General features: G+C 44.6%; 1 protein-coding gene across 1 annotated transcript in view; it reads left to right on the forward strand.

The window, feature by feature from the left end:
• STXBP3 (syntaxin binding protein 3) overlaps window positions 1-23,584 on the forward strand; it is a 193,476-nt gene that overhangs the window by 114,181 nt on the left and 55,711 nt on the right. Inside the window, exon 15 of the mRNA XM_077452712.1 lies at window positions 11,988-12,094. Within this exon, the coding sequence (XP_077308838.1) occupies window positions 11,988-12,094 (107 nt within the window). The remainder of the gene's footprint in view (window positions 1-11,987; window positions 12,095-23,584) is intronic.

Below are 23,584 nucleotides of genomic sequence, written 5' to 3' on the forward strand. Positions count from 1 at the left end.
TCTCGTCCCCCCCTCTTTCTTTCTCTCTCTCTCTCTCTCTCTCTCTCCTCTCGTCCCCCCCTCTTTCTCTCTCTCTCTCTCTCTCTCTCTCGCCCCCCCCCTCTTTCTCTCTCTCTCTCGCCCCCCCCCTCTTTCTTCTCTCTCTCGCTCTCTCTCTCCCCTCCCTCTCGCTGGGTCTGCACTGTTGACTATGGAGTGTGTTTTTTCAAATGCTGTCCGCGCGCGGACTATGGCTAGTTTTTAAACCAGAGGGGGATGAATCAATGACGGAGGTGGCGTGGCTAAGGCGTGGCACCATGTGCAGGATGTAAGTCCACAAGGAGCACACAGCGCAGGCGCTGGGGACAACTGAGAGACAGACGCTAACCAGCTGGAGTCTGGCACACAGCAGCGATGGGGGCACGTAAGGTTGCATGCAGGCATTTCCAGTACGGGTAATAACAGTTATACTCAGCACCAAAGCGAACTTTATTAGCAGCATTGTTGTTTGCTAGACTATTTGCTCAGCGAGTTGTGCATTTACTTAATGCCTCTGCTTTTTATGCTCAGCACTATGGCTCCCAAAAAGACACCACAAAGGTAGCAAAATCCCAATCCCAGGCACTATGAACTCCAGTCGTGCCTCCACACTGTCATCCTCCTCTGAGATACCAGATATGGCAAGCCAGGGTGGGTCATTGGAACCAATTGGTGGTGCAGCTGCTTCTCACATCTCAGCCCCAGTATATGTGACTGAAGATTAGAGGTCGACCGATAAGGGTTTTTCTCTGGCCGATGCCGATATTTAGAAATCATGGCGGCGATAGCCGATATATGATGCCGATTTTTTTGGGACGATATGTTAGGCCGATTTTATTTTATTTCTTTATTTTTTTCCTTTTTTTATATATTATTTTTTTTTAAATCCCCCTTGATGTAACACACCTTTCCCACTGGGGCGTTTTTCAGGCGCTTGTGGGCTAAAAATAGCGCCTGTAAAGTGCCTGCAAAATGGCTCCCCTGCAGTCTGTGTGAAAGACAGAGTGCTTTCACACTGAGGCAATGCGCTGGCAGGATCTTAAAAAAAAGTCCCGCAAGCAGCACGTTTGGAGTGGTGTATACTGCTCCTCCACCACTCCTGCCCATTGATATGAATGGGCACCACTGCCGAAGCGCATGCAATGCGATTTGGCAGCAGTGCTTCATGGGCGCATTTAACCTCTTCCTTGGCCGCTAGCTGGGTTATATGTGCCCCACTAGCAGCCAAATAGCACCGCTAAAATGATGGTAAAGAGCCGCTAAAACTTGCGTTTTACCATCAACGCCTGCCCGCTCCAGTGTGAAAGCAGTCTTCATAAGTGATACAGAAAATTTCTTACATTTAAACATTTATTAAACAAAACAAACCTCCAATCAGTTTACTTGTATGTATGATTTAGATAAAAAAAAAAAAAAAACCTATGTATTAAATAAAAACAGGTAGTCAAAACTTTTGGACAAAAAAAAACGGGCTAACTTTACTGTTTTTATTTTATTTTTATTTTTTTAATAGTGTATTTTTTTCCCCAAAAAATGCATTTGAAAGACCTCTGCACAAATACCGTGTGACATAAAATATTGCAACAACCGCTATTTTATTCCCTAGGATCTCTGCTAAAAAAATATATATAATTTTTGGGGGGTCTAAGTGATTTTCTGGCAGAAAATACAGGATTTTTACTTGTAAGCAACAAGTGTCAGAAAAGATTTAGTCTTTAAATGGTTAAACTGAGAACTTCTACACACTGAGATGACTTCATTCATTGAAGTGTAAACATTGTATCATTTTGTTCTTTTCTTGGCAGCCTGCCCAGAGAGGAGGAAGAAGTTTCTATGGCAACTTACACTGACTTCTATACAGAAGTCATTTCAAAGTCCCACTGTAGTTCTAAATCGGCTTTTTATCAGCACAATCGTCGGAGGCCGATTAATTAAAAAACGGCAAATATCGGCCGATATATCGGCCGCCCGATATATCGGTCGACCTCTACTGAAGATGCATTTTCCTCTGCCCTGCAGGGCATAGAAGGAAGATTAGCAGCTTTAATCGCATCCTCCATCCAAAAGGATAGGAAGCGTGTTAGATCCCCCTCCCCCCACCTCAGACCCTTTACCAAGGGAACAGTGGGTATAGGATCAGGTGTTACCCTCGGGTGATCACAGCCGTTGCATGCGTTTCCTGTCCATGCATTACTAGAACAGCTTATTTATCCTGAATGGGATCACCCGGATAAGCATTTTCTCCCTCCAAATAGATTCACATCACTCTATCCCATAGAGGAGATATTCACCAAAAAATTGAATGTATCAGCAGTTGACGCTGTGATTTCCAGTGTGAATAAAAGATTAACTTTTCCAGTAGACAATGCACAAATGCTTAAGGATCCAACAGATAAAAGGTTGGAATTCCTGTTAAAATCCTCTTTTTCCCTTGGCATGTGCTGTTGCTCAGCCTGCAGTCACTACACTAGGCATCTGTCAGTCCCTAAATGACCAGTTTAGACAGGCCCTTAACCACTTCCTGCCCAGGCCAATTCTGACATTTCTCTCCTACATGTAAAATTCCTAATTTTTTTGCTAGAAAATTACATAGAACCCCCAAAAATGATATATGTTTTTTTAGCAAAGACCCTAGAGAATACAATGGCGGTCATTGCAACTTTTTATCTCGCACGGTATTTGCGCAGCAATTTTTCGAACGCGTTTTTTTCAGAAAAAAAAACAGTTTCATGCTAAAAAAAAAAAACAAATCAGTTAAGTTAGCCCAATTTTTTTGCATAATGTGAAAGAGGAGGATACGCCGAGTAAATAGATACCCAACATGTCACGCTTCAAAATTGCACGCGCTCGTGGAATGGCGCCAAACTTTGGTATTTAAAAATCCCCATAGGCGACGCTTTAAAATTTTTTACTGGTTACATGTTTTGGGTTACAGAGGAGGTCTAGGGCTAGAATTATTGCTCTCGCTCCAACGTTCGCGGCGATACCTCACATGTGTGGTTTGAACACCGTTTTCATATGTGGGCGGGACTTACGTATGCGTTCGCTTCTGTGTGCGAGCTCACGGGGACAGGGGCTCTTAAAAAATTTTTTTTTTCTTTTTTATTGTTAATTTTATTTTTATTTTTTTAGTTTTACACTTAAAAAAAAAAAAAAAAATTGATGACTTTTATTCCTATTACAAGGAATGTAAACATCCCTTGTAATAGGAATATGGCACGATCGGACCTATTTACAGTGAAATATGGGGTCAATAAGACCCCATATCTCACCTCTAGGCTGGGCAGAATAAAAACAAAAAAAAAAAAAAACCGATCCTGGCTTCCTAGCCAGATTGGCGCCGTTAATTTGAATAACGAGGCCGGGCGTGACGTCATAACATCGCGCCCGGCCTACGAACGATCATAGAGACTCCGGGGACAATCTAGTCCACCGGAAATCTCTATGATCACATCCTGGGGCCGACGGATCCTGTGACCGACTCACCGATGGAAACGGTGAGTCGGTAGAAGCACCGGAGGGCGGCGGGAGGGGGGGGGCGTCCCCTCCCGCCGCCCGTAAGAACGATCAAGCGGCGGAACAGCCGCTATGATCGTTCTTATGGTGTAGGGAATCGCCGGCTGAAAACGGCAATATCTAAATGATGTCTGTGGACTCAGGCATCATTTAGATATAACCACCGAAACCCCAGGCCGTCAATAGACGTACTGCGGTTTTGAAGTGGTTAAGGAGGTCCCTGCACAACAAGCCCGGGAATTGGCCGAACTACCAAAAGCATTATGTTTTGCCATAGACGCCATGAAAGACTCCGCCTTGTGCTTGTGCTAGTACACATGCGTAGGATCCTATGGTTAAAAAATTGGTCAGCCGAAGCACCTTGCAAAAGGCTCCTGACTGGTTTTCCCTTTCATGGTGATCAGCTATTTGGGGAAGATTTGGACAAATACATCCACATCATTTCTAGTGGGGAAAGTACACTTTTGCCATTCACAAGAAATTCAGGACAGATTGTTCATCTCCACGGTGTCTCTAGGATACAAACTAGAATTTTGTGAGTTTCCACGTCTTGTTTTCTGAGGTCAAACGTTCCCAAAGATCCAGGGAAAAGGCAATCTCTCTTTCGGCACTAGACCGATTACTGGCTTAAGGGGTGTTCATACAAATCCCCACAGAAGAGCAAGTTTTGGGGTTTTATTCAAACCTCTTTATGGTACCAAAACTGAATGGAGATGTCCGACTCAATCTAAAGAATCTAAATCCAGTTCCTGAAGATCCGCTCCTTTCACATGGAGTCGATCAGGTCAGTGGTTTCTATCCTACAAGGAGATCTTCTGGTGTCTACATCAGGGATGCATATCTGCATGTCTGTTTCCCACTCGTCAAAGGCCTTTCGGGCTAGCTACAGCACCCTGGGTGTTCACAAAAGTGCTGGCCCCACCTCTAGCCAGATTAAGGGCACAGGGCATAACATTCTTGGCGTATCTAGACAAACTATTCCTAATAGACCAGTTGTGGCCAGTTTTGGAGCAAAGTGTATGCATTACAACCAGTTACCTGGAAATTCTGGGTTGGATTCTCAACCTAGAGAAGTCTTCCTTAAAACCGCTAAAAAGGCTGGAGTATTTGGGCCTGATCATAGACACAACCCAGAAAAAGATGTTCTAGCCTCTCCATAAGAGAGCTGGTGCGGATGGTCAGGTCGAAAGGAGATCCCTCCTTTCGCCTTTGCATGAGGTAGTTGGGAAAGATGGTGGCTTCATTCAAAGCGGTTCCCTATGCCCAGTTCAATTCCAGACTGTTGCAAAACAGTATCCTGTCTGCTTGGAACAAACCGATTCAAAATTTAGACTTACCAATGCGGCTGTCCGCAAGGGTGCCCCAAAGCCTCAGTTGGTGGTTACTAACCCAGAATCTGCTGAAGGGAAAATCCTTCAGACCAGTTATCTGGAAAATGGTAACCACAGATGACAGCCTGTCAGGCCGGGGAGCAGTGCTAGAAAAAACTGTCCAGAGACAGTGGTCAAGAACCAAAAGAACCATGCCCATCAACATCTTAGAGATTCGGGCAGTGCATCAGCCTCTGAAGGCCTGGACTTTCAGGCTATGGGATTGTCCTGTCAGGTTCCAATCTGACAATGCCACAGCTGTGACCTATATCAATCGCCAAGGGGGCACCAAGAGTCTTGCAGCGCAGACAGAGGTGGGCAATATTTTATCTTGGGCAGAAAGGAATGTTCCGTGCCTGTTGGCAGTCTTCATTAGAGTAGAGAATTGGCAGGCAGACTGGCGGAATGGTCCCTTCACCCTGACATTTTTTGGGCTCTTTGCCAAAGATGGGGGACTCCGGACGTATATCTTCTGGCATTCAGATTCAACATGAAGTTGGTCAACTTTGTTGCCAGGACAAGGGATCTACTCGCATGCGAAATAGATGCGTTGTTGATCCCATGGGATCAGTTCTCACTGATTTATGCATTCCCCCCTATTAAGTTGATTCCACAACTTCTTTGCAGGATCAAGCTGGAAAGAAAGCCGGTAATTCTGGTAGCCCCAATGTGGCCCAGAAGGTCATGGTATGCAGAAATCATAAAGATGGCGGTGGAGGATCCATGGTCCCTTCCACTACGGCCAGACTTACTCTCACAGGGGCCGATATTCCACACCTTACAAACGCTAAATTTAATGGCTTGGCTATTGAAACCCCATTCTGAAAAAAACGTGGGCTTTTCAGGTCAGTTATCTCTACCTTGATTAATGCTAGGAAGCCAGCTTCCAGAACTATATATTATAGAGTCTGGAGGGCTTATGTTTCCTGGTATGAATCCAAGGTTTGGTGCTCTCGGAGGTATATCCTAGGCAGAATTCTTTCCTTTCTACAATTCGAGGTAGAGATGAAGTTGGCCTTGAATATTATTAAGGGCCAAGTCTCAGCTTTATCGGTCTTATTTCAAAGACAGATTGCTACACATTCTTTAGTCCGGGGTTTTATGCAAGGGGTGATGCGGCTTAATCAGCCAGTTAAATCACCTTTGAACCCTTGGGACTTGAACTTAGTTTTGTCAGTGTTACAAAAACAGCCATTTGAACCAATACAGCATATTCCCTTAGTCCTTCTGACAAGGAAGCTAGTGTTCTTGGTTGCTATATCCTCAGCAAGTAGGGTTTCGGAATTGGCTGCTCTTGTAAAGAGCCATACTTGATTATTCATGAGGACAGAGTGGTGTTGCGCCCTCATCCAGGTTTTTTGCCAAAAGTGTTCTCAGGTGTCCACCTGAACCAAATATTGTCCTGCCATCGTTTTTTCCAAAACCATGTTCCAGGGAAGAGAAGTCACTACATTGTCTTGATGTAGTGAGAGCAGTCAAAGTCTATTTAAAGATGACTGCTCAGATTTGGAAGACTATGTCTTATTTGTACTGCCAGAGGATCCTAAGAAAGGACAGGCAGCATTGAAATCCACTGTCTCTAAGTGGATTTGGCAAGTTATAATTCAGACTTATGATTTAAGGGGTAAGATTCCACCTTTTCAAGTCAAAGTGTGCTCTACTAGGGCGGTTAGTGCTTCTTGGGCAGTGCGTCACCAGGCCTTCATGGCTCAGATCTGTAAAGCCGCAACCTGGTCTCCAGTACGTACATTCACCAAGTTTTATCAGGTGGATGTAAGAAGACATGAGGATATCACCTTTGGGTGCAGTCTGCTGCAGGCAGCAGTAGTTTAGGTCTAAGTCTGGGGGTGCCCTATGGGTTGTGTCTCCTTCCACTCAAATAGCATTGCTATGGGACGTCCCACATAGTAATTACTATGGTGCTCTGTGTTCCCTTATGTACGATAAAGAAAATAGGCTTTTTATAACGGTTTACCTGTAAAAATCCTTTTCTTGGAGTACATCACGGGACACAAGTCCCGCCCCTCTTTCTGGGGTTTAAGTATATTGCTTTGCTACAAAAACTGAGGTACTCCTGGTTGGAGGAGGGGTTATATAGGGAGTGAACTTCCTGTATTGGGTATACCAGTGTCCATCACCTGAAGGTGCCTATATACCACATAGTAATTACTATGGTGCGCTGTGTCCCATGATGTACCCCAAGAAAAGGATTTTACAGGTAAGCTATTATAAAAATCCTATTTTTTTTTCCATTTTTGGCTCAAGCAAGGGGAAGTTATAACATCTGTCAGATATTTTTATTTTTTCCCACCATCTGTAGCCCATTGGAGATTTCCCATAACTTTCTGTCCCACAGCCTGACTGAAAGTGAGGAAATCCCTGCACATTAAGGGAGTTCCTTGGGGACCTCAAGGTCATCAGAACTAGTGTCCCCATTGGAGGATTTCCACTTCATTTTCAGGGGACAACCCAAAATTTTGATTTTCTTTTACTTTCACTGATGACTGTAAACCGAGCAAATAGAGAGGGGGAATCTCCCTAATGGGGGCACAGACAGTATTAAAAACTGAAATGTGTTCTCTACCCTCTTTAAAAAAAAAAAAAAAAGTTTACAGTTTAGTTATTTAACCTGCCGTCTGCCCTATAACAGAAACATGGTGGCATAGTGGTTTGAAAATCCTGACCGGACGTCATATGACGTGATCAGGATTTTGAGCCGCTGGGGGCACGCATCGCGGCTATTGTTGTTGCGGGGTGTCAGTCTGACACCCTGCAACTACGATCTCGACGGAGACTCTTTACCATGTGATCAGCCGTGTCCAATCACGGCTGATCACAGTGTAAATAGTAAGAGCCGTGATCGGCTTTTCCTCACTCCCGTCTGTCAGACGCGAGTAGAGGAAAGCCGATCGGCTGCTCCTCTGACGGGGGCGTCTGTGCTGATCGATTATCAGCGCAGCCCCCCCCCCCACGAGGATGCCCACACTGGACCCCCAGGGATGCCACCAAACCACCAGGGATGCCCAGCACCAGGGGTGCCCACAATGGGCATCACTGATTGGCATGCATTATTGTTTGGCACTGATTGGCATCCATTAGTACAGTATAATATAATACAATGCCGCCTATCAGTGCCCATCTGTGCCGCCCCATCTGTGCCGCCCCATCTGTGAAGGAGAAAACGTACTTATTTATTTACAAAGTTTTGAAACTGAAACAAAAAAAACATATTTTTTTCAAAATTTTCGGCATTTTTTTGTTTAGCAAAAAATAAAAACTAGAGGTGATCAAATACCACCAAAAGAAAGCTCTATTTGTGGGAAAAAAATGATAAAAATGTAATTTGGGTACAGTTTAGCATGACCGCGCAATTGTCATTCAAAGTGCGACAGCGCTGAAAAATTGGTCTGGGCAGGAAGGTGTTTAAGTGCCTGGTATTGAAGGGGTTAATACCATTTTCTATTGGTGACTCCTTAGAGGCTAAGTGTTAAAAATGTGAGGTCAATACTCTATTCTCACCAGCAAAATGCTCCATGCCCCCTTTGGGGTCTATACCAATGGTATCGCAAATTACTTCAAATAGCTTTGTTTAATCTTTACTGGTTTCTGTTTTTTTGTTGCTTTTTATAAAAAAGCATGTTACAGTGATGCTAAGCATGCAATCTACTGCAATGATTGCTTCGATGCATGTATCACTATTTGGACACTGTAAACACATGTTTATGCTTCAATAAAAATTGGTTAAAAATAAATAAAATAAAAAAAGGGAAACCTTGATGTTTACTAGAACATTACCAGAAATCAGTTTACAAAGTAAATGACCATTTCATTAATCAAACTTCTTTAATAAATCAACCCCCATAAGTCTTATGTACCGTATATACTCGAGTATAGGCCGACCCGAATATAAGCAGAGGTCCCCAATTTACCCCCAAAAAACTGGAAAAAATTATTGACTCGTGTATAAGCCGAGGGTGAGACATGCCTGTCCATCCCTGTGTGTCGTCCATCCCTGTGTGTGTCCATGCATCCGTGTGTGTGTGTGTCCATGCATCCGTGTGTGTGTGTGTCCATGCATCCGTGTGTGTGTGTGTGTGTCCATGCATCCGTGTGTGTGTGTGTGTGTCCATGCATCCGTGTGTGTGTGTGTCCATCCATCCCTGTGTGTGTGCATGCATCCGTGTGTGTGTGTGTGTGTGTGTGTGTCCATGCATCCGTGTGTGTCCATCCATCCCTGTGTGTGTGTGTGTGTGTGTGTGTGTGTGTGTGTGTGTGTGTGTGTCCGTGCAGCCTACCTGTGTCCAGCCTGCCTGTGTCCGTCCAGCCTGTGTCCGTCCAGCCTGTGTCCGTCCAGCCTGTGTCCGTCCGGCCTGTGTCCGTCCCGGCCTGTGTCCGTCCCGGCCTGTGTCCGTCCCGGCCTGTGTCCGTCCCGGCCTGTGTCCGTCCAGCCTGTGTCCGTCCCGGCCTGCGTCCCGTCCCGGCCTGCGTCCCGTCCCGGCCCGTCCCGCAGCTCTTCGTCGGTGGCCATTCTAGGATTCAAAAGCCGCGCCTCCGTCGGTGATAGGCGGAACACTCAATTTCCCACTGACTGCTGGGAAATTGAGTGTTCCGCCTATCGGATGTCCGTGATAGGCGGAACACTCAATTTCCCAGCAGTCAGTGGTCCGCCTATCATGGACGTCCGCTCATCCTCATACTACGGACGAGGATGAGAGGACGTCCGTGATAGGCGGAACACAGACTGCTGGGAAATTCAGTGTTCCGCCTATCACAGGCGAAGGCGGAGACGGAGGCGCGGCCTTTGAATCCTAGAATGGCCGCTGTCTGTCTGCTCGACACGCTGATCGGGCAGACAGACAGCGATGACTCGAGTATAAGCCGAGGGGGGCACTTTCAGCCTCAAAAAAGAGGCTGAAAATCTCGGCTTATACTCGAGTATATACGGTAACACAATTTATTTAAGGTGCTAATTATTAGTGGATTCAATACCACTATAAACAAATGAAAAGGTTGCACTGTATGCATACTACTGCTGTGATACTTATTATTTACAGAATGTGCACATATCTATTAAGAAAATTAAGATGCTTGGCATTATTTTGTCATGTTGCTGTACAGGTTTTTGATTCAATTGTTTTTTTCTTTTCGTTGGTACCACAAGAAAGGGCAACATTTATTTTAATGTTGACTCCACATTATATCACTGTAATATGCTCTTAAAGCTGAAGTTTTGTTTTTACCTTCATGCATTCTAGGCATTCTAGTAAAAAAACTTCTGTGTACAGCTCCCCCAGACCTCCCCTATCCCCCCAATACTCACCTGAGCCCCATCTCAATCCAGTGATGTGCACAAGAGGCTCCACTGGCTCTCTGCCTCCATTGACTTAGACAACAACAGCAGCAGCAGCCATTGACTCATGCTGCTGTCAATCACCGAGTAGGAGGAAGCTGGGGGCAGGGTTGAGCACCATTCTTTGTGTCTTATGGGCATTTTAGGATGCGTGGGAATGCCACTATGAATTAATGGGACCCCTGCGCATCTGCTAAATATCAGCGCAATTTGCCTGTGGGTGCTTGCAGGTGTGGAAACTTATGTCATTTGCACGCATTGCCGCAGTTGCATATATGTGAACCTAGCCTAAATGTTTTGGACTCCTACCTGAAAAGGATAAATGTGTGTGTTTATTTTTTTATTTTTTTTCATTTTGGATAGAATAAGGAAAGATTAAAACCCCTACCAGTTAAACGTTGTTCTGTTTCTGTTCTTTGGGAAACGTTCTCTGCACTTAATGTGAAGTAGATGAAATCCAAAAAATTCCTCTAATGTCGCGTACACACGATTGGACATTCCTACAACAAAATTCATGGATTTTTTTCTGACTGATGTTGGCTCAAACTTGTCTTGCATACACACGGTCACACAAAGTTGGTCAGAAATTGCAAACGCCAAGAACGCGGTGACGTCCAACACATACAACGAGCTGAGAAAAATTAAGTTCAATATCCAGTGCTGCTCTTCTGTTGATTCTGACCATGCGTGGAACTTTGTGTTGGAATTGTGTACACATGATCGGAATTTCCGTCAACGTATTTTGTTGTCGGAAAATTTGAGAACCAGATCTCAAATTTTGTGGGACAGAAATTCCGATGGAGCCTACACACGGAATTTCCAACAAAAAGCTCCCATCGAACATTTTCCTTCGGAAAATCCGACCGTGTGTACGGCGCATTAGACTTGTCCCTGGGACAAGTGTCTCCATTTTGAACATTTTCCCCTACTACTTTTTATACAGATGATTCTAAAATGTATGTCCTCTTTCTTTCTTGGTGACAGCGGTTACCCCCCCCCCCCCAATAAAAAGATACAGTATATAAAAAAAAAACCTTAAGAGAATGTCTAACCCTTCCACAGTCTATCCAAACTAACAAAAAAAGTTTTGCTTTTCCCTTTTTTAAATATCTGATAGTTTTCCGGGGTTTTATTTTATGCATTATTTTATTTTATCTGTTTTAGCAGTTATTCACATTGATATATATGTCTCTCTATAATATTAATATATATATATATATATCTCATTCACTTAGGGGTGTACTCACTTTTGTGATAATGTCCAATTTGGGCCCAAAGTGTCAATATTTTGCGTGCCACCATTATTTTCCAGCACTGCCTTAACACTCTTGGGCTTGGAGTTCACCAGAGCTTCACAGGTTAGCACTGGAGACCTCTTCCACTGCTCCATGTTGACATCACGGAGCTGGTGGATGTTTGGGACCTTGCGTTCTTCCACCTTCCGTTTTGAGGATGCCCCACAGATGCTCAATAAGGTTTAGGTCTGGAGACATACTTGGCCAGTCGATCATATTTACCCTGAGCTTCTTTAGCAAGACAGTGGTCGACCATGGCGAGGCCTGTTCTGAGTGGAACCTGTCCTGTTAAACCGCTGTATGGTCTTGGCCACCGTGCTGCAACTCGGTTTCAGGGCTAGCCTAGGCCATCTTTATATAGAGCAACAATTTTATTTATTTTTTTTAACTTTTTTTTTAATTTTTTTATTTTAACTTTTTGTTTACTTTTATCCAAAGGGACAACGCAGGAGAACTTAGACCGGCTTATACAACATGCTAAGATAGAGAGCGATGGAGAGGTGTTGAAAAACTGGAAATATATTGGTGTTCCAATTGTCCAAAAGGTAAGGAATGACCACTATAAAGGCAGATCATTGCCAGTTCTAGCAAATAACGATGCAATCAAAATTTAATGGAATGTGTCTATGGGCATGTTGTAATCTTTACAGAAACAAGGTGCAGCTTATTTTAGGGTAAGCTTCCATCGCCTAGTGTCCGGTACACATGATCCGAAAATCGTACAAAAAAAAATCCTCTTTCAAAACGATCGTACGATAATCGGATCGTTGGTACAGTGCTTTCGAGAGGCGATCAACACAGTTCATCCAATATTTGATCGGACATGCACGAAAATATATTTTGCACGATTTTCATTTAATCAGTACATCGCTCATTCCCAAATGGAATACAAATACATTACAACACATGACATCACTTCCAAATTTTAATTCTGTTGTACAAGAATTTTTTGTGACTTTAATAAACTCATCAGATTCGATCTAAGATTTGCATGCAAAAAGACGATCATTCGTCCGATAACCTCATTTCATGTACCTAGGGGGCTTGGGTTGTATTTTTCCAGCCAGTCACTAGGCTTCCCCTAACATAAGAGAATCACCACAAGTGTCTAAGTGCCTAATATAAATATTTAGCTGGTATGATCATGCATGTTTATATTAGTCATTATAAAGTGTAATTTGTCTATGAGCACTGTCTTCATTATGTGGCACCTGAACCCAACAAGGCAACAGTCTGCATGCTTTATCCTATTGTAACTGTCAACCCCCCCCCCCCCCCAAATCCATCAGCGATATTAGCAGACTGACACTAAGCTGGACGGCAGAAGAAGCATGTATTGTCAAAAACAAATCCGTTATTCGTCACTTTTTTTTTTTTGTGTGTTTTCTTGCCCCGTTTCTAACCCCTTCATCTAACCTTTCTAATCTTTTCTTTATTTCTTTAAGACTGTCTGTGCTGGGGATTCAGGTCAGTTAAAAATCAAATGCTGCTTTAATGATGCTGTATGCTGCAATCAACTTTACAGTTACCAGTTGTGTTTCATGGTGTGTGCACACACGTCAACTGCCTGTAGACTGATTAAAGCATGTAGGCATGCACAAGATTCTGTGATTAGAGAAATGGCAAATTACAGTGAACAATCTGCTGTTCTATGCAAAAGGGAAATTATGGGGCATTCCACTCAAATGTGTGAGGTGAGTGTGCCCCAGTTTTCCCCAGTCTGTTTTCCTGCACTGTGCGCTCTACCTGGTTGAGGTAACTTTTCCAGAAGGTGGTCCCACACTTGGCAGTAGGACAGGAGTAGGAATTGATCTATGAAGGACTAAAAAAAACTATGGTGAAACCTGTTCCACTACTCTACTCTATTCTATTCTGTTTTAAGTAGCCTGTCTCAATTTTTTTTCATACCCATATTGCAACATCCTTTTATCCTTTAAGTTCCATTTGGGCCTTTTAGGTGTACATTTTTAATGCTAAACCATACATTAGATGCATAATCAAAGGATCAAAGCTAACTCCACCTTTCTTAGTATGCATCATCTTACACCCATATTTAGGGTATAACCTGAAACATGCTTAGTGTGCACAGCCCTTTACCCTCAAACTGCCCCCCCCTGCAGAATCTAGGGTTTCTTATTCCACAGGTTCCCATCAGATTTGAAATAAATGCATGGCTCTGCCCACATGGTGATGTCGTTCATTCAAAGGAATCTGTATGAAAAAATGACAAGTCTTCTCTGCCACTCTGGCAGAGCGACTATAGTCCTCAATGGAGCACAAGTGGTACTGCACTTGTAGTCTCAAATGCAAAAAAATGCAAATTGTTTACTTTTGCAAAATAGGTGAATTGATTGTTTTTGTTCTCCAATAATGTTAGAGGTGGATTTAGTGTACTTTATCTTTTTTTTTTTTTTTTTGATTTGTTTTTTTATTATAGGTAATGCCAACATGCACCGCCTACAAATTTATTTTGCTGGTATAGAAAAAAATGGCCAGCCTGTCCAAACACTTAATTTTGATTATTTTTTGATTATTATTTTTTTTTATATATATATACCTGAACATTACTATTTTGTTTTTCTGACAGTCTAATGTTTAAATCGGGGAGAAAAAATAGGATTTTTATAATGGCTTACCTGTAAAAATCCTTTTTTGACGTACATCACGGCACACTGAGCCATAGTAGTTACTATGTGGCTTATAGGCCACCTTCAGGTGATGGACACTGGCACACCCTAAATTAAAAAGTTCACTCCCTCTATAACCCCTCTTATTAGTGAGAGTACCTCAGTTTTGTAGCAAAGCAATGCACGTGTATACCAAAGAAGGGAGGGACCTCTGTGTCCCGTGATGTACTAGAAAGAAAAGGATTTTACAGGTAAGCTGTTATAAAAATCCTATTTTCTTATTGTACATCACGGGACACAGAGCCATAGTAGTTACTATGTGGGATGTCCCATAGCAATGCCAACTGAGGGGAGGGAGACGCAACAAAAGTAGGGCACCAAGAGACTAGAGGATTGATACTGCAGCCTGCAGTACATAGCGCCCAAAGGCGATCTTCTCATGATCTATTACATCTACTTGATAGAATCTGGTAAATGTATGTACTGAAGACCAAGTTGCAGCCTTGCAGATCTGAGCCATGGAGGCTTGGTGATGCACTGCCCAAGAAGCAATAACAGTCCTGGAAAAGTGCGCTTTAATATGGAAAGGAGGAATTTTCCTCTTTAAACCATAAGCTTGAACAATCACTTGAATAATCCATTTAGAAATAGTAGATTTTGACGCTGCCTGTCCTTTTTAGGACCGTCTGGCAACACAAATAAAACCTCTGTTTTATGAATCTGAGCGGTTACTTTCATATAGACCTTGACCGCTCACATCAAGAGAATGTAGTGACCTTCTTCCATAGAACGAGGTTCTGGAAAAAATTAAGGCAGAACACTATCCTGGTTTAAATGAAAAACCGATACTACCTTCGGTAGGAATACAGGAAGAACCAATATGGCTCTTTACAAGAAAGAGCAGCCAACTCTGATACTCTTCCTGCAGAAGATATGGCAACCAAGAAAATTATTTTTCCTCGTCAAGAGGACCAAGGGAATATCTCATTGGCTCAAAAGGCTGCTTCTGTAAAGCCGACAGGACTAATTTAAGTCCCAAGGGTTCAGGGGAGCCCTAACTAGAGGATTAATCCACAATACCCCCTGAATAAAGTTACAAGCCAGAGAGTGTGAAGCAAGTGGTCGTAGAAAAAATACAGAAGGCCGACATCTGGCCTTTGATAGCACTCTTAAGGCTAGCTTCATTTCTTATCCTATCTGTAGGAATACAAGGATCCTACCTATGACGTATTTCCTGGGGTGCCAACCCCTGGATTCATACCAGGAGACATATATGCCTTCCAGATTCTATAGACTATGACTCTGGAGGCTGGCTTCCCAGCATTAACCAAAAGTAGAAACTACTGAAGCTAACAGCCCACGATCTTTCAGAATGTGGGTCTCAATAGTCAAACTGTTAAATTTAGCATTTGTAAGGTAGGATGGAATTCCAGACCTTGCGAGAGAAGATCTGGCCATAGCGGTAGGGTCCCCTACTGCCATTTTTATGATCTCAGCAAACCAAGATCATCTGGGCTACGCTGGGGCCACAAGAATCGCCCCCTTCCCTTCTTGATCCTGCAAGAAGATGCAGAAGCAGCAGAACAGGAGGGAATGCATAGATCAATTAAAAACTGATTCCACGGAAAAACCAAGGCATCCGTTCCGTATGCCATTGGATCCCTTGTCCTTGACACAAAGTTGTCGCTCTTGTTGTTGAACCTGCATGCAAATAGATCCAAGTCCAGAACTCCCTATTTTTTGGCATATTGACAAAAAAAAATGGGGTGAAGGGACTATTCTCCCGGGAACAATTATGGGCGACTCAAGTAGTCCGCCTGTCAATCCCCTATCTCTGGAATGAGAATTGCTGAATTGGAATGTTTTCCCAAGATAGAATATGATTCACCTCTCTCTGGGCCGCACGACTTCTCGTGCCCCCTTGGTGATTGATATAGGCCACAGCTGTGGCATTATCCGATTGAATGCTGATAGGACATTTCTGTAGTCTAAGCGTCCAGGCCTCCAGGGCTAGGCGTACTGCATGAATCTCTAGAATTTTGATGGGCAGGGTCATCTCTGATTTGAATCATTTTCCTTGAACAGACGCTTCTTCCAGGACTGCTCCCCAGCCCAGAAGGCTGGCATCTGTTGTTACCACCTTCCAGGTAACTGGTAGAAAGGATTTTCCTTTCTGAAGATTCTTGGATATCAGCCAATCATTGAGGGTCTGACACACTCTGGGGAATAAACGTATTGGGAAGTCCAGCTTGGACCTTCTTGATTCAAGTTGACAGGATACTGTTTTTCAGCAGTCTTGAACGAAACTGCGCATAAGGAACGGCCTTGAAGAAGCCACCATCTTTCCCAACAATTTCATGCAAAGTCGAATAGAAGGAGGGTTCTTTGTCTTGATCAACTGAATCGGTTCCCTTATGGAACTGATCCTTTCCTGGGGCAAAAACACCCGTTCCTGAGCTCTATCTGTGATTATCCCCAAGTACTGCCATCTCCTTGATAGTTTTAAGGAGGATTTATCTAGGTTGAGAATTCCAGGTAACTGACTGTGGAGACCAAACTTTGGATTTAAGCTGGCTACCAATTGACCTATCAAGAGTAGATCGTCTAAGTAGGCTATTATCGTTCTACCTTGAGCCCTTAACCTGGCTAAAGGAGGAGACAGGACCTTTGTAAACACTCTGTGCGGTAGCTAGACCAAAGGCAGAGCTACAAACTGGAAATTAAGATTTTCCACGAGAAGCGTCAACATTTCTGGTGAATGGGGAAAAACGGCACATGGAAATAGCATCCTTGATTTCGATTGACGCCAGAAGTTCTCCCCCTTTTTATAGGATGGAGACTACTGATCGGGTTGGCTCCAGATATTCAAAACCGGTTTAGATCTTTGAGATCCAAAATGGGTCTGACATCTCCGTACGGTTTTGGAACCGTGAAAAGTTTTGAATAAAACCTTAATCTTTGCTCTACCAAGGGGACCACTGATATCGCTCTGAGACCAGAGATGATCCAATGCTAGAAAGAGAGACTTCTTTTCACTGGATCTCAGGGAACGTTTGATCTGGGAAAGCGAGGAGACGGCAACCCTCGGAACTCTAGTTTGTAACCTAGAGAAATTGAGGAAGCCACCCATCTGTCTTGACATTGTTCCTGGCAGACCCTTAAACTGTAGAAGCCTTCCCCCCACTCGGGTGAGCGGGGGCGCCCTTTCATAAGGCTTTAGTATTTCGTTTTGTGAGTTACCTCCCCCAGGTCCTCTTTTGACCCTGGAACTGACCGTGAGGTTTACCTCTTGAAACCTGATGGTGAAGGCCGTTGCGACTGCCTGGAGGCAGATGCCCCTGGCACTGGAGAAGAAGCACATTTAAAAGAAAAATACTAAAACATCTTCTTAACCGGAAAAAAAAGACAACTTTTCCCATTAGAAATTCTTTGGATATACTTATCCAGATTGTCTCCAAATAACCGTTCACCATAAAAAGGGAAACTGGCCAAGAGCTTTTTGCATGGCGCTTTGGCTGACCAATTTTTCAACCATAGGATTCTATGCACATGTACCAGCCCTAGCATGAGCTGTGAGGCCTGGAGAATAGAATCTTTCATGGCGTCAACTGTAAAACAGAACGCTTCTGATATGCCGGCCAAATCCTGGGCCTGCTGACCAGGAATAACTACCACTATAAGCTGGCCCTTTAAGGACTGAGATACTCTGAACGCTGCCAGCACTGGTTGAATGACTGAACCTGCGAGCGAAATATGTTTTTTTTTTTTTTTTTAACCACTTACCGACCGTCACACGACGATGTACGTCCCTTTTTTTGAAGAGGGATATCTCGGTAACGGCAGGAGCTGCTGCCACAACAGAGATAATGGTGGATTCTCTGCTGCGGATTCGCAGCAAGATCAGTTATCAGCGGTGGGAGAGGTGCCACCTCCCTCCCGCCTCTCTCCCACACCCTCTGCCGCTTACCGGAGCCATTGGCAGCGGCGGAGGCAATTGGGTCCTATCACTTCCTTGGTATGGAGACGAGTGAGGCTAAGATGGCCTCCACCCGTCTCCATACCATAGCAGGGCAGAAGTGATGTCAAAACGTCACTTCCGCCCATACCTCTTAAAGGCACTTTTTTTTTCAAATGACAATTATTTTTATTAATTTTTTTTTTACTCCAAATCTCATATTTAAGAGGACCGGTCGTCATGCTTTTTTCTATTACAAGGGATTTTTACATTCCTTGTAATAGGAATAAAAGTGACCCATTATTTATTTTTAAAGCACCCCGTCCCGACGAGCATATGAAAACCGTGGTGAAACCACATATGTGAGGTATCGCTGCAATCGTTACAGCGAGTGCAATAATTCTAGCCCTAGACCTCTAACTCAAAACATGCAACCTGTAGAATTTTTTTAAATGTCGTCAATGGAGATTTTTAAGGGTAAAAGTTTGATGCCATTCCACGAGCGGGCGCAATTTTGAAGCGTGACATGTTGGGTATCAATTTACTCGGTGTAACATTATCTTTCACAAAAAAAATTGGGCTAACATTACTGTTGTCTTATTTTTTTTTTTTATAAAAAAAAAAGTGAATTGTTTCCAAGAAAAGTGTGCTTGTAGGACCGCTGCACAAATACAGTGTGACAAAAAGTATTGCAATGACTGCCATTTTAGTCTCTAGGGTGTTAGAAAAAAAAATGTATAATGTTTGGGGGTTCTAAGTAAGTTCCTTAGAACCCCCAAACATTAACTAAGTTCCTCGATAGAATAAAGTATTGAGAACTTTTTCAGAGTAAAAAACTGTTTATCTGGGTGCTCACTTAGAAGATATAAGCTTTCTTAGCCATGAATGGATAGGAAACGCATGAACAGATTGGGGGGACTTTAGAGAACCCAAAGCAGAAATGGGCTCATTGACTGCATTATTGGCAGTAAAAAATGTGGAGCGGACCAATTCAGTGATAGACTGTAAGCTGTCGAGCGGCATGCTGTTCGTGCCTTTTTTTATTTTTATTTTTTAACCCCCCCATATTTACCGGAGGTCTTGCTGCTGACCGAAGGAAGAGAAACTTGCTGCTTCCTGCACACAAACGTGAGCTTTCTGAGAAGCATGAGAAGCAAGTGCTCAATACAGCCCCCAGTGGTGACACATAGGCATGACAACATTTAATAATTTGAAGGACACATTCATAAAATATAAACCATTTCTTAGAAAACTCCACTTAATTTTTCTGCCGCAGGGTTTTCTGTGGTAAACCAACAGACCCAATCTTCACCCTTCACGGTTGGTTCACATCCAATGACGCAGCGCGCCGGGGGCGGGGCCTTGTGATACAGTGAGCGGCTATAGCCGCCGGCTGTATCACGGGAGCGCGCCCGCAGGTGCTTCTCACCAATGCGCGGGAGCTCGCATGAACGTGAGAAGCACCTGTGGGAAGAAGCAGAGACAGCCGCCGAGGGACCCCAGAAGAGCAGGTTCGGGGCCACTCTGTGCAAAATGAGTGGCACAGTGGAGGTAAGTATAACATGTTTGTTATTTTAAAAAAATAAAAAATTTGACTTTACAATCCCTTTTTAAATGCCAAGGCTAAAGGTCACAAAATAAAGTGATTTTATGAACCTATTTTACTCAAGATCTGCTTTAAATCATCCACCGCCAGGATATAGTTTTTATACTCTGGTGTATAGGTCTATCAGTGAGCCTTCATGTGTTAGTCAACACCAGTAAATGAAGCTCTGTATTATGGGTGTATAAAATAGTAATAAAGAAGAGGGCATAGTATAAAGCTTTCAAGTAGTTACTAGTTACACACAAAAGTGCTTTAAGGGCTAGGTAGGGATATAGAATTTGAGTACCGTATATACTCGAGTATAAGCCGAGATTTTCAGCCTCTTTTTTGAGGCTGAAAGTGCCCCCCTCGGCTTATACTCGAGTCATCGCCGTCTGACTGCTCGATCAGCGTATCGAGCAGACAGACGGCGGACATACTACAATTCGAAAGCCGCGCCTCCGCCTCCGCCTGTGATAGGCGGAACACTGAATTTCCCAGCAGCCTGTGTTCCGCCTATCACGGACATCGTCTCATCCTCGTCCGTAGTACGAGGATGAGACGATGTCCGTGATAGGCGGAACACAGGCTGCTGGGAAATTCAGTGTTCCGCCTATCACAGGCGAAGGCGGAGGCGCGGCTTTTGAATTTTAGAATGGCCGCCGAGGCGCCGACGAAGAGCGGCGATCCTGGCAAGGCACGGGACGGAGGCAAGGCACGGCACGGGACGGGACGGAGGCAAGGCACGGCACGGGACGGAGGCAAGGCACGGCACGGGACGGAGGCAAGGAGGCAAGGCACGGGACGGAGGCTCGGGACACAGGCTCGGGACACAGGTAGGCTGGACACACACACACACACACACACACGGACACACACACACACGGACACACACACACACGGACACACACACACACGGACACACACACACACGGACACACACACACACGGACACACACACACACGGACACACACACACACGGACACGGACACACACGGACACGGACACACACACACAGGGATGGATGGAGACACACACACACAGGGATGGATGGATGGATGGAGACACACACACACAGGGATGGATGGATGGATGGAGACACACACACACAGGGATGGATGGATGGATGGAGACACACACACACACAGGGATGGATGGATGGATGGAGACACACACACACAGGGATGGATGGATGGAGACACACACACACAGGGATGGATGGATGGATGGACACACACACACAGGGATGGATGGATGGATGGACACACACACACAGGGATGGATGGATGGATGGACACACACACACAGGGATGGATGGATGGATGGAGACACACACACGCACAGGGATGGATGGATGGATGGAGACACACACACACAGGGATGGATGGATGGATGGAGACACACACACACAGGGATGGATGGATGGATGGAGACACACACACACACACAGGGATGGATGGATGGATGGAGACACACACACACACACAGGGATGGATGGATGGATGGAGACACACACACACAGGGATGGATGGATGGATGGACACACACACACACAGGGATGGATGGATGGACACACACACACACAGGGATGGACGGACACACAGGGATGGACGGACACACAGGGACGGACACACACACAGGGATGGACAGGCATGTCTCACCCTCGGCTTATACACGAGTCAATAAGTTTGCCAGTTTTTTTGGGGGTAAATTGGGGGCCTCGGCTTATATTCGGGTCGGCCTATACTCGAGTATATACGGTATGTGAAAAACCTAGATGGGCTTTGAGGAAATAGTGTTGGACTTTCTTATCGCACATCACGGGACACAGAGCCATAGTAGTTACTATGTGGGTTATAGGCCACCTTCAGGATCCCCTTCTCCTGAAGGTTTAACTGAACCCACCGTGAAGGGTGAAGATTGGGTCTGTTGGTTTACCGCAGAAAACCCTGCGGCGGGAAAGGTAAGTTGAGTTTTCTAAGAAATCTTTTGAATTTTCTTATGAATGTCTCCTTTAAACAAAATAATATTGTCCTGCTTGTGTGTCACCACTGGGGACTGTATTGAGCACTCGCGCCTCATGCTGGAAAACGGTGCTTTGTCAGGAGCCAAATACTACCTCCTCCAGCCGAGCAGCAGATCCTCCGGTAATGGGGGGGGGGGGGGGGGTTGTCTCCCTGCCTATTATCCCTCTTCCCCCCCCCCCCCCCCATGCTGGTATTTTCCCCCTCATGGGGTAAAATCGATCGGATTCGGATTTTAGAGGGAAAAAGGGAAGAGCGATCAGCGGCCGCTCGACGGCTTGTAACCTCCCGCCATGCTCTCTCTCTAGGTCTGAGAGCACCTGTAGTCACTTGCTCCCACGGGAAAACCCTTCTTTTTAAAATAGGGGGTGGAGCTGTAGGCAATGTGGGGTGCGGGGCTTAACGGCGTTGGCGTTCTCCTGCGCCAGGTGCACGTGGAGACAAGTTTTTAAATGCACACTGTGTGCTGCTGCAGGCTGTGGAGGGACACAAGAGCAAAGAAGTGGCATTATCAGGTTTGGTGACACAGGCATTTCCTTTGACACGTTGTTACTGCTGCATTAGGCTGGGCATTAATAGCAGCAATTTTGCTGCACTATTAGCCCTAGCAGTGTATGCATTCCTTCTGGTAATGCCTCTGCTTTGTGCATCAGGCTATGAGCGGAAGGGGGACAAGGAACACCTCAAAGGGTTCTAGAGGATCGATTGTTTTAAGACGACCTAAATCCATGTCCAAGAAAATGTCATTCTTCTCTGAGAGTGATGCGGCCGGTCAGAGCGAGCCGGCAGGGGGGGACTGGTGTGGCAGCAGCGCTGGACGCTTCAGCCCCTATATTTATTAGTTAGGAGGTTTTTTCTTCTACCATTTTAAGTTTGGAACAGAAGATTGATGCTATGGTCGCTTTCCATAGTGGGTCCAAGCGTAGCAGATCCCCATCCAGTGCTCAGGACCATCATACTGAGGAGCAAGGGATCATGAAATTCTTTCAAAGGATCAGGAAGACGCTGATGTCTCTTCTTCAGAGGATCCTAATATGGAGAGAGCAGTCTCACAAGAAAGACTGTTGGTACACTCCCATACTAAGTTGATTCGCTCAACTTTTTTGCTGCCTGTAGCACAGTCTATTGATGAGCCTATCTCTCGTTTGGGATCACTAAAGCCTCCCCAATCTGGGGATGCCATTCTATCCATTCATGGCTAAAAAAGCTGATGTATTCTGAATAGGAACACCCAGATAAGCAGTTTTTTCCTCCAAAAAAGTTTTCTATACATTATCCTATGGAGGAATTCTATAAGAAATAGGGGTTTCCAGCAATCGATGCTGCGATAGCCACAGTAAATAAAAACCTCACTTGTCCTGTAGACAATGCGCAAATGTTGAAGGATACAACAGATAAAAAGTTGGAATTTCTTTTTAAGAACAAAATTGCTCTTGCAAGTTCAGTGGTGCAGCCAGCTCTTGCGGTGATTGGAGTATCTCAGTCCATAAAGGACCAGTTTGTGGAGATACTCAAGATTATTCCTGATCAGCAGGCCCAGCAATGCGCTGGCATGTCAGAAGCACTATGTTTTTATGGTGAATGCAATGAAAGATTATATTATTCAAGCCTCACAGCTTATGCTAGGACTGGATCCTTGAATTCCTGCAAATGGGATTTGAAATGAAGCTGGCCCTGAGTACTATCAAGGGCCAGGTCTTGGCCTTATCAGTATTCTTTCAATGGCCTCTTGCTTCTCTGGTGCGTAGCTTTATTCAGGGAGTAACTCGGATTAATCCTCCTGTCAGGGCACCCCTGATTCCTCGGATTTTAATTTAGTCTGGTCAGCTAAAAGGTGGGAGAC

The sequence above is a fragment of the Lithobates pipiens genome, unplaced genomic scaffold, assembly GCF_037356315.1.
Source record: "Lithobates pipiens isolate NorthernLeopardFrog02 unplaced genomic scaffold, aLitPip1_a1.2 Scaffold_23, whole genome shotgun sequence".
In the NCBI taxonomy this organism is placed as follows: domain Eukaryota; kingdom Metazoa; phylum Chordata; class Amphibia; order Anura; family Ranidae; genus Lithobates; species Lithobates pipiens.